The following is an 11,497-nucleotide window of genomic DNA, read 5'->3' on the forward strand; positions in this document are numbered from 1 at the left end:
CACAAGTTGAATCTTGTTTTGACTAGTGTAAAATGGGTGCAACAACATGCGACTCTATTGGGGAAACCCCACTTAGGTTCTGAACTTAGCAGACTTGGACTGAATTTGGCACTTATATTTGTTTGTACATTGCTTTAACTGTATTTAATTTTCAATTACGTGCTTACCTGGCTTGCTTTGTCCTTATGCTTGCTTATTATCATGCCTGTTATTATTACACCCTTATCTGTTACCGCTTTATATACTGTCATCACACTTATTCCTATCGAATCTTGCCGTACACTATCGCACACAATGACATGCGAGGGTTGTATTTTACACCCCTCCGAACCTTCTTTTCAAAACTCTTTAGTTTCAAAGAATGGCTTTGTCAGGTCAACTGGCATAACTTCTCGTAGTCTTCAGTCTAATTTAAAAGTAAGAGACACTCTACTCTAGAAAACATAGTTTATATTGCATAAACCTTAGGTGAATCGGTACTTGGCATTGACGCATAATTAGGAAAACCACCCAAATGTTAACGGGTCATGCACCCAACGACATGACTTCTGTGGAAAGACAAACAAACCTAAAGAGACACCAAAAGATCTGAAGCAAACACTTACCCAAACCTTTCTTTACACACTTCAGAAATGGAAATCAACCAAAACACCCCGAGATCAATATGGTGATGGAAGCACCACACAAGCTGAAGCAGTGGTGGAAGAATATCCGCTGAATACACAGAGATGAGGTTCGGACACACCTAGGGGAACAGACTGCCTTGTTAAACATCTGAGCAGACAGGGTGCTTACACCCCTGCTGATAGAGTTTTGGAATTCGGCTAAGGTGGTGTTCAAGTTTGCTGATTGTGAGTTAGTACCAATATTAGAAGAAGTTACTAGTTTCACGGAGATGCCATTTATAGGGAGAAGACCAATACTACCAGTCACCATGCCCTGTTATAGGTTTCTAGATGCTATAGGTCTAGTGAATAGTTGAAGTTTGAGAAGTATCTAGGATGGATGGGTGAGCCTAGATCAGTTGTTTGATAGGTTATGAAAATCGTGAAAACTATGAATGATACTCGGATAAATTTTAGTGTGATCAAGCAACGTGGGAGAGTCTCAGGCCCACCACTTTCTCATTTGCACTGTTGGGATTGTTGGTTTTCCAGCATATAAGAGATCAGATCAACATCAACTTGTTACCCGTGGTTCTGGCAACATTCCGGGGCAACCTCCAAGTTACTCTGATACCGATAGTGTTAGGTGAGATTCTAAGGGCTTTGTCTACATGTGCACGAGGGTATAATTCTTTAAGGGATGTAACTTGCTACTTCATATCTGGGCCACAGAACATTTCTTCCAGTGAGAGACCACAATTGACTACTTTGTGGGAGTCAACAACATGATCCGCAACCACAATGAGAGGATGAGACATTGGGTCTCCCCGCATGGACAAGAAGAGTGGAGATAAATGCTGACTAATCTTAGTGGAGAATGGGTCAATTGAAAGTTGTCATGGTTAGGAGGGAGGGCAATCCTAAGGACTCCTCAGAAATACTTCATTGAGCTAATAGGACTTGAGGGCATCCAACCATACTCATCCCTACGGGTTCTCAGACAGTTTGGACAAATTCCAATACCAAGGATAAGAAGGCTCCAAGAAGAGTGAAATGATCTGGTCACAATGCTGATGGGTCAAAACTCGTGATGCACTCTAGAGTATTATATTTGGATCAACGAGGAAGACAAACTAGCACGACCAAGCAGAGAGGGTATAGCCTGATTGGAGAATGCATTGGCTACTTTGAAAATATACCATGAGATTCTGCCACATTACCTTGTGACTACCTCGATGCATCGTCAAGTGGTCCCAGGATCCATTGATCACATGATGCCGCATGTTGAAGATGATTACCGATTAGTGGAGTGTATCCAGATAGAATCTAAGACAGAATTGGAGGAAGAACTAGAGGAAGGGTATGAGTTCAACGATGACGGAGTTGAATTTGAAGAAGATCTGGAGGAAGACCCATAAGAAGAAGAAGAGATGGAGAACGATTCCGGGGATGGTTACTAGAAGTTGGTTGATTTCCCCTTCTTTCCCACTTTGTATCTTTAACCCCAATTTTCTTATTTTTCCCTAAGGGCAAGTTGTTTTATCCCATGTAGTTATGTGAATGTCAGAAACAATGATGTAACCTCTTCTCCCACCTATCTCAATCAAAACATTATCAATGAAAACAAAAGTTGCTTCAGATCTAAATGTGTCAAGTCTAATTATTTGTCAAACATTCGTGACATTGGCCCACCTCCAACACGGAGAGGCCCCATGAATTCTAGGAAAATGCACTTTCCTGAATACGCGAACTAACTGCTTTATGTGATCTTCTGCTTGTATAAATGAAGAAACTAACTTCTATTTCTTTTTCTTTCTTTTTTCGTTTCTTACTTTATTATTACTCCCCAAAATAAAAGTTGGTTTCTGTCGACCCAAAACTGGCAGAACCACCATACAACTTAAGATCAAAGGGGAAGATGTCTGCTACAGAAAACCCGACCGAACATGCTCTGGTCATAGCCTATAGCCCAGGGCGATCGAGAGAGAAGGAAGATACAAAAAATGATGACTATGTGGCTAGGATGGCCCAAGAGATGGATTCTTTATAGGAGGAAGTACAACATATCAGAGAATTAGCACATCTGGCCGTGACAACACTCCCTCAACCGCCTCGCTTTGCTTCATTGTATTCAATCCCCGACCACTTTCCTTCCACATCATGCCAAGCCAACAACACCCCAACTTCAGTCCCCACCACTCAAATTATACCTCCAGTAATCCCCACAAACCCACCAAATCCTCCTATCCACACTCCCTACGTGCCACAATATGTTCAAATGCCACAAACCCGCTCGTTACCACCAACACAATTCACACCCCTCATCGTGAGGAGCCACCTTTACCACTCACCAAAATCAGCATATACCCGCGGCACGTACCGCTGCTCATGAGCGATATGTTCTCCTTTATATGCCGCTTCTGAACCTACCTTTACAGCGCATATCATAGTTAGGGTGCCTTATGAGATTGACCAATACGCTGATATGGAAAGGGAAGCTAGGCGTATGGAAAAAGGATTCGGTGTCTGAGCAGTTACTAATCTTGAGAAAACAAATAAAGAATCTCCAAGTCGCTCGGGGAAGTGAAAGTTTGGGCTTCGAGGATCTCTGTATCCATCCGGATGTGGATATGCCAGTAGGGTATAAGCCTCCAAAGTTTGATATCTTCGATGGGACGGGTGATCCCCACGCACATTTGAGGGCATATTGTCAAAAGTTAGTTGGGGTGGGAAGGAACAAGAAGCTGAGAATGAAGTTGTTCATAAGAAGCCTGATGGGAGAAGCACTTACGTGGTATACACGACAAGATCCGCGAAACTGGAGAACATGGTAGGATATGGCAGAAGACTTCATGAATCGCTTCCGATTCAACACGGAGATCACTACCGATAGGTTCGCAGTGTTAAAACTGCAGAAGAAGTCGTCCGAGTCATTCCAAGAATATGCATATTGGTGGAGGTCCGAAGCCGCCAGGGCACAACCTCCGTTTGACGACAGTGAATTAACCAAGTATTTTATCAGGGCCCAGGAAGGGATATACTTTGAAAAAATTATGGGTATGATGGGACAAAAATTCCCCGAACTGGTCAAAATAGTAGATTTCTTAGAAAAAGGTATAAAATCTGGCAAAGTACAATCCATGGATGCATTGCAAGCAGCCAGCAAGGCAATCCAATCATGGTCAATCGGTAGCGGAAAGAAGAAAAAGGAAGAAGTCTCAGCAGTTGTCTCTTACTATCAATCCAACCCATATCATGGAAACACTTCTTATTCCCCAAACAACCATTCACCATCACCCACCTACGCTCCAGTCTACAACACAGCCATATTACCACCCCAACCTCAATATAACCCTCATCGAGCCCATAACAACCCAAATACACAACGACTATACGCTCATGTCCAAACCACCACTCATCAAAACCAAGACACTTATGTACCACGCCCTCGTCCAAATTTTGAAGAGAGGGGTCCCAGAAATTATACCCCAATTGTTGAGTTCAAACCACTTTGATGATTTGAAGAAATTTTTCTTGCGCCTGCGGAGGTATAGCTTGAAATTGAACCTGGAAAAATGCACGTTCGGAGTCCCTGCTGGAAAAGTGTTAGGCTTCATCGTAAGCAGAAAAGGGATAGAACTTGACCCATTAAAGATCAAGTCTATTCAGGAGTTTCCACCTCCCAAGAGTAAGAAAGATGTGATGAGTTTCTTGGGTAGATTGAATTACATCAGTCGTTTCATAACCCAGTCCACAATAATTTATGAACCCATTTTCAAGTTATTGAAAAAGGACGTTGCCTCCAAAATGGAAAGAAGAGTGTCAGAAAGCCTTCAACTGAATTAAGGAGTACTTGTAAAATCCACCAACGATGGTTCCCCCCGAGACCGGGAAGCCATTGTTACTATATCTGTCAGTCTTGGATAACACCTTCGGATGTGTGTTAAGACAGCATGACAAAACCGGGAGAAAGGAGCAAGCCATTTACTACTTAAGTAGGAAGTTCACACCATGCGAGGCCAAAACGCACTTGCTGTGCTCTTACTTTTGATTTCCCAAAAACTAAGGCATTATATGTCAGTATACATTACGCATCTGATATCTCGGCTCGACTGCTCAAGTATATCTTTCAGAAGCCGATGCATACCGGAAAGCTAGCTAAATGGAAAATTCTCCTCAGCAAATTTGACATTGTGTACATAACCCAAAAGGCTATTAAGGGACAAGCTTTAGCCGATCACAGAATCCAGTGGATGAGGATTACGATCCGCTCACTACGTACTTTCCCGACGAAGAGGTGTTTTTTGTCAGAGAAGATATTGAAGAGTCATACCCTGGATGGAGAATGTTTTTCAATAGAGCAGCGAACTTCAAAGGAGTAAGAATTGGGGCATTCCTGATTTTGGAATCCGGATAGCACTATCCAGCATCAGCAAAGATAAGATTTTCTTATACCAATAATATAACTAGATACGAAGCATGCATTTTTGGGATCAGAATGGCAGTCCAAGGGGAGTGGTCTACCAAAAATGTCAAGATCCTTCTGTACCTGCACTGTGTAAAAGAGTTATGCAAGAAGTTCACGAAGATTGAGTTCAAGCACATTCCCAGGATCTAAAATGAGTTCGCCAATGCCCTTGCAACTCTATCGTCCATGATTCAACATCCAGACAAAAACTACATCGACCCTATCGAGGTAGAGATCAGGGATCAACATTCTTATTGCTTCCATGTAGATGAAGAGGCAGACGGTAAACCATGGTACCATGATACCAAGAGATTCCTCAAAATAAGAGAGTACCCAAAAATACTACTAATAGTCAGAAGCGAGCTCTCAAGAGGTTGGAGAATCACTTTTTCCTTAATGGGGAAAGTTAGTATAGGAGGACCCCAGACTTGGGTTTGTTGAGATGTGTAGATTCTGCTGAGGCAACCAGATTATTGGAAGAAATACATGCAGGCACGTGCGGACCCCACATGAACGGGTTCACATTAGCCAAGAAGATCTTGAGAGCTGGATACTTTTGGATGACTATGGAAAGTGATAGTATCCGCTACGTACAGAAGTGTCACCAATGCCAGATCAATGGGGATTTCATCCGGGTTCCGTCTAATAAGCTGAATGTGATGGGTTCGCCTTGGCCATTCATTTCTTGGGGCATGGATGTGATTGGACCTATAGATCCCGCTGCATCAAATGGGCACCGCTTTATCTTGGTAGCCATCGATTACTTTACAAAATGGGTTGAGGCATCTACTTACAAGGCCGTCACAAAGAAGCTAGTGGCAAATTTCGTCTGAAACAACATCGTGTGCCGATTTTGAATACCTGAGTCGATCATCACTGACAATGCTGCTAACCTCAATAACGGTCTCATGAGGGAAATCTGCGAGAAGTTCAGAATCATCCACCGCAACTCCATAGCCTATAAACCACAAATGAATGAAGTAATCGAGGAAGCCAACAAGAATATCAAGAGAATTCTACAAAAGATAGTGTACAATCATAGGCAATGGCACAAGAAACTATCCTTTGCCTTACTGGGTTATCAGAACACCATGAGAACATCTGCTAGGGCAGCGTCGTACATGTTAGTATACGGCACTGAAGCTGTGATACTCGCGGAGGTCGAGATACCATCTTTAAGAGTCATCGAAGATGCTAAATTAGATGATGCAGAGTGGATATGGGTCAGACAGGAGAAACTCATGCTTATTAACGAGAAGAGAATGGATGTAGTATGCCATACTCAGTTATATCAGAATAGGATGGCCAGTGCATTTAACAAAAGGGTGAAGCCTCGCCAGTTCATACCAGGGCAGTTGGTTCTTAAGAAAATCTTCCCCCTCTAGGAAGAAGCCAAAGGAAAGTTCACATCGAATTGGCAAGGTCCTTACCTAGTTCACCGAGTGTTGTTGGGTGGAGCTCTAATCTTGGCAGAAATGGATGGAAGAGTCTACACGAAGCCCATCAACTCAGATGTAATCAAGAGATACTTTATTTGAAGGCAAATAGAGTTAGGTTTTGCTGTAACAGAACTGCGTTCAACTTGACTTCCCACAGAGGGATACGTAGGTAACCCACAGAGGGTTCGATTTCTCTTCCTCCTTTCTTTTGTAATAGAATATCCAAATATCATTTTGTATGATTGCTCTAGAACTACACCGATTTGATTTCCTCAAGAAGGAATATGTAGGCAATCCTTATTTGATTCAGTCATCTTTTGTAATTGAACTACATTCTAGCCTGATTCCACTTGGATATGTAGCCAGTCTGAGTCAGACTCGGCCATTTCACTCTTAATCTCATCATTTTACATCTATTGTAACCGAACTACATCTTGACTTGATTCTATTTGGATACGTAAGCTGATGGAGTCAGGCTCGGTCATATTTATCATATTTTATTATTATCCACGAACTATGTTCAGACTTGATTTCGTTTTGGATACGTAGGCAACCTGAAAGGGTTCGGTCATAACCTTAGGAAAACCTTTGTAATACATTAGTTCGATTTAGGATGCAGTCGCAACAGCAAAGTATCCACGTAGTCAGAAGCATCATGGAGGATCGACATCAACATGATAGAGCTTTCAAAAGCAGTGCTCACACTCAGAGAACCTTTCGTAGCATGTCATAATCCGGAACGACGACACTTGCCTTAAAATAAAATCTTCAAAAGTGTTTTTAAAAATACAGTAATTTGTCCACCTACCAAACTTCGTGGCATAGCCATATCAAGTACTGCGGCAAAACCGATATTGTGGTCGACACAAACCAACCCCCCCACCCCCACTAAGAATTTTTCTTTGAGTGCAGGGACAACAAGACGTAAGGAAATGTTGGGACTACACTGGGGCAAATGGCGGATTTACCACTTTCCCAGGATTATCACCTCTCTTCCTTTATTTAAACTTTTTAGTGCAACTGAAACTAATTCTTGAATCCTTTGCAGGTATCTTGGAGTCAGACCGCTGATGCGGAAAAGACGCATTGCACAGAGCAAACTGTCTGCTCAAACAATCAGAGCATCTTGTACAAAATAAACTGTTGGCTTTGCCAATTGAAGCCCTATATATAGAAAACCGTCTACTCAACCAATCAGAGCACCTTGTACAAAACGATCTGCTGGCTTCACCAACTGGAGCATTGTATAGCAAATCGCGAGCTTAACCGATCAAAACATTCTGTACAAATCAAACCTCGGTTTTGCCAATTGAACTTGTATATAGAAAATTGTTCACTTCATCAATGGAACAATCCGCACTGTCGCTCCGTCACAACGGAGGCCAGAATAGACAGTCGCAAACCTCGTTACCGACGTTCTACTAATCGATGGCTGCAACTTAGCTTCGCAGACAAGAGTATCTCTTAGGCATGCTTTTCTTTTCCTTTGCTATTATCTTGAATGTTTTGATGTTTTGGTCATACAGCTTCAGGCACGATTATGTTTTAAGTTAATTACTCCCAGGCAGAAATTACTTTACATTTCAGTGCAAAGCTCTCCCAACAAGCGGAGATGCACTCTACAAATCAAGCTCTCCCAACCAGCAGAGACACTTTTTAGTGCAAAGCTCTCCCAACAAGGGGAGACGCATTCTACAAATCAAGCTCTCCCAACAAGCGGAGACACTTTTTCAATCCTCTGACAGCTGCGGAACGGTACACAACCTAGCTAACAAGTCAAGTTCAAGTATCCCATCATCCCGATCCCAAATAACAGCTCGCCGGCAACCAGACATATTAATATATTATGCATTGCAATATATGGGTATGTGTGTATTTCATTTTTTTTGCAGGAACAAATATCGCAACGTGGAACTCCTTCTAAGCAGCAGACCAAACTACAATGCTATGAGGGACATGGAACTCATTAGCGGGCCCAGGATCCGAGCTCAAGTTCGAAACGACCAATGGAACACCAAATTTTCAAATCCTTCAAGTCAAACTACAAATTCAAGCTATCATGAGTGACAAATCCTCCGACTCGCAGTATCATCATAATACGATACTGGGACAATTCCTGCGAGCATCGCTTCCTTAAAGTCCTCACTCTAGAACTACATGAGGCCTGATCCTCGTTAAGCCCGAGGTATGTAAGCAATTCAAAGCCAAAATTCGGCCCCAACTTCCCAAAAAATACTCCTAGAATCTTCATTAACTCCCAAGCCTACAACTGATAATCTTCGTTTCATTCCTGTAATGTATGCCTAAAGTTGGGACAAAATTGGCTTTGGTTCAATTTCTTTGCGCGAACGGCCAATTTTGACCCTCCCTTTTAAAATTGATTTACTTGTACTTTATAATTTACAATGAATGTTTTGAAAGTATTTTCTATCAATAAATACCTATTTTTACAAATTAATTAAGTATTATTTTAAAATTAATCACCTAGTATTTGTATTATATAATTATAAATATATTTACTATTTTAATACTATTAAAATAATTTTTTAATATGCCATAAAGGTTTTATGATTAATTTAATGAATTTCTTCTTAAAGTTTTCATTAATTAGATTACAATGTTAATAATTTAAAATTAATGTTGAAATTAGTAGTATATTGTATATTTATAATTTTACTATATTTTATTGGAAATTAATTAAGTTTAATTAAATTAATTTTAAAGAGGTTAAAGACTAAATTGCTATAATTGTAATTGCACAATTAAACACAAAATGACTATCTTTTAATTTAATTCCAGTCCAATACCAAGCCCAATTCTGGACCTGACCCAGTACAAATAACCCCTTAATTCCAAGTTGGCAATCCTCGCCACTCTATTTAAACCAATCAAAGAATGCCACGACACCAGTCTCCCTCACTCACAGAGAAAACACAACAGATCTGGACCGTTGATCTATTTCATCAACGGTCCGTGTTTAATTTCCCTCTTTCCTTTATTCTTTAATCTCTTAGGGTTTTAATCTCAGCCGTTGAAAATAGAAGATCTAACGGCCCTTACGTTTTTTTTCTTAAAATCATTTAAAACCTGAATTATCTAGGCCGTTGATCTAATCAACGGCCCAAATCCCATCTCCCAACAATAACCCCTAGAGGCGAACCAATCCCCCTCAAACCCTAAATCATTTCCCTGCTGCCCAGACGCCCTTCTTTCCCCTTTCTCTCTCATTTCTCTCAACCTCACAGACCTGATCAATAAAGAAACCTTGCACAAATTTGTGCAAGGTCTCAAATCAACGAGAGATTCATACCTTCTGTCTCTCATACCCATGATTCTCGCCGATCCCTTTCCCGTTTCATCACTCCATTTCAAATCTCCCAAATCTGCAAACCCTAGCATGCGAATGAAACATCAAATCTTGAGATTTCTCTTGCGTTATGTAAATCGAAGCATGCATGGAGCTTCTTCAGAGATCTAATGATGAATATTTTATACCCAAAGGTCAAACACAGTGACCTCTGGGTCTCCGAGCTTTGTCCGTTGATTTTTGATTCCAACAGTTAGCCTTTCCTCGCTCAGGTAAATCCCTCACAGATTTCACCTCTGTTTTTTATATTTTCACTTAATTTTGCTTGCATCATCTGGTAGTCGTCACTCTCCACTACCAAGTTTGAGTCTGTAGAACCCTAAGCCATTGAATGACACTATAAATAGAGCCTTGAATGCTCTCACCAACCACAGCTACCAGACCTAACGATCCTAAAAGTCTCATACGAATATAAAAAAGAATTATTTTTTAGAAGCCTAAGAACTTTCTGATTAATCTCTATCTCTCTTTGTTTATTTTGACTTCTTTCACTGCTCAAAAGCTTGATGTTTTGTTTTTCATACGGCTAGGTTAAATCCTCTTTGGTCTGCTGCCCTAGAAAAGGTCAGTGTACCTCCACTCTTTATCTTTTGACTGTTTCATTTAAAGACCACGAACATACTACTGTCTTTCTATTAGTTATTTTTATTTATAATGTTTGTCATTAATCTATAATAGTTTATTCTAGTTCATAATGACTTGTTGTTGATCTGTGGTCAACTATTATGCTTTCATATGTCTCTAATCAATATTGACTAAGTTGTTATTTGACCTTAATAACTTCTATTCTAAATCAAATAGCTTATATGATTAAGTTCCTTTATATGACTTAATGACTTCTCATATTTGCCTAGACTTCAGATTTTCCTTAATGTTCTGCTGTGATCTTTATATTTTCAGTATTCTATTATTCTATATTTGTAGCTGTTGATTGATGACTCTAACTAGAACATACATGAATGCACATGGTTTAATCCTTCATTACTTAGTTGATGTATGTGAAGTTTGAGTGTTCAAAATGCTTTCTTTATATAAGTGTTTGTTGATCCTTAATTTGCCTTTAAGACACTACTATGAAATCCTTATATTTATATTTAATTGCTAATCACATCCCTAAGTCTCTTTATTGGAACAGTCTCACTAAGGTAACTAGGTCAACTCTTATAAACACTAGAAACCATTCTGCATGTGTTCTGTTATGATCAGGTTATCTTTCATAAAAATAGGTTATAGTCATGTCTGTTGTAGCTGAATGTTAACTATTTTATAAGTTGGGTACAACTTCATCATGTTTAGATGTTAATTTATACATCTGAGTTAAGCCTACTTAGTATAATATCCCCATTTCTATAATCCCCTCTCTTAATGCATTGTTGACCTGACTTGATAATGATTGAAACTCATCCTGTTTTGTCAGATCATAACCTTGGCAGAAACATCTATGTGTAGTCGAATAAAAGTTATGCATATATCTCTATTTGTCCTTCCTGATTTCATGCTTCCGTGCACTGTCTTGAAATCATATCCAGTTCTCTCTTTTAATCTGAATTGAACCTAGTATGTGAGCCCTAAGGAAATTTCTTTTTATTACTGTTTGGATACAATAACTTGCTTTTTT

At 40.1% G+C, this 11,497-nt stretch overlaps 1 protein-coding gene across 1 annotated transcript; it reads left to right on the forward strand.

Annotated features, from left to right (window-relative positions):
- The first annotated feature begins 6,044 nt into the window (after positions 1-6,044).
- LOC142173510 (uncharacterized) lies at positions 6,045-8,482 on the forward strand. Its single transcript, XM_075239115.1, has 3 exons — positions 6,045-6,431; positions 7,561-7,614; positions 8,405-8,482. Exons 1-3 carry the CDS (start codon positions 6,045-6,047, stop codon positions 8,480-8,482), a joined length of 519 nt encoding a protein of 172 aa, XP_075095216.1.
- Positions 8,483-11,497: the final 3,015 nt, after the last annotated feature.

The sequence above is a fragment of the Nicotiana tabacum genome, chromosome 19, assembly GCF_000715075.1.
Source record: "Nicotiana tabacum cultivar K326 chromosome 19, ASM71507v2, whole genome shotgun sequence".
Taxonomy (NCBI): domain Eukaryota; kingdom Viridiplantae; phylum Streptophyta; class Magnoliopsida; order Solanales; family Solanaceae; genus Nicotiana; species Nicotiana tabacum.

What these genes read in the sequence shown, in the direction of transcription:
- LOC142173510 (XM_075239115.1), top strand. Translation starts at nt 6,045, where the DNA reads ATGAATGAAGTAATCGAGGAAGCCAACAAGAATATCAAGAGAATTCTA. An exon ending in AGTTCATACCAGGGCAGTTG is followed by an intron (nt 6,432 to 7,560) that starts GTTCTTAAGAAA and finishes AATCCTTTGCAG; the next exon opens with GTATCTTGGAGTCAGACCGC. An exon ending in CGCATTGCACAGAGCAAACT is followed by an intron (nt 7,615 to 8,404) that starts GTCTGCTCAAAC and finishes TTTTTTTTGCAG; the next exon opens with GAACAAATATCGCAACGTGG.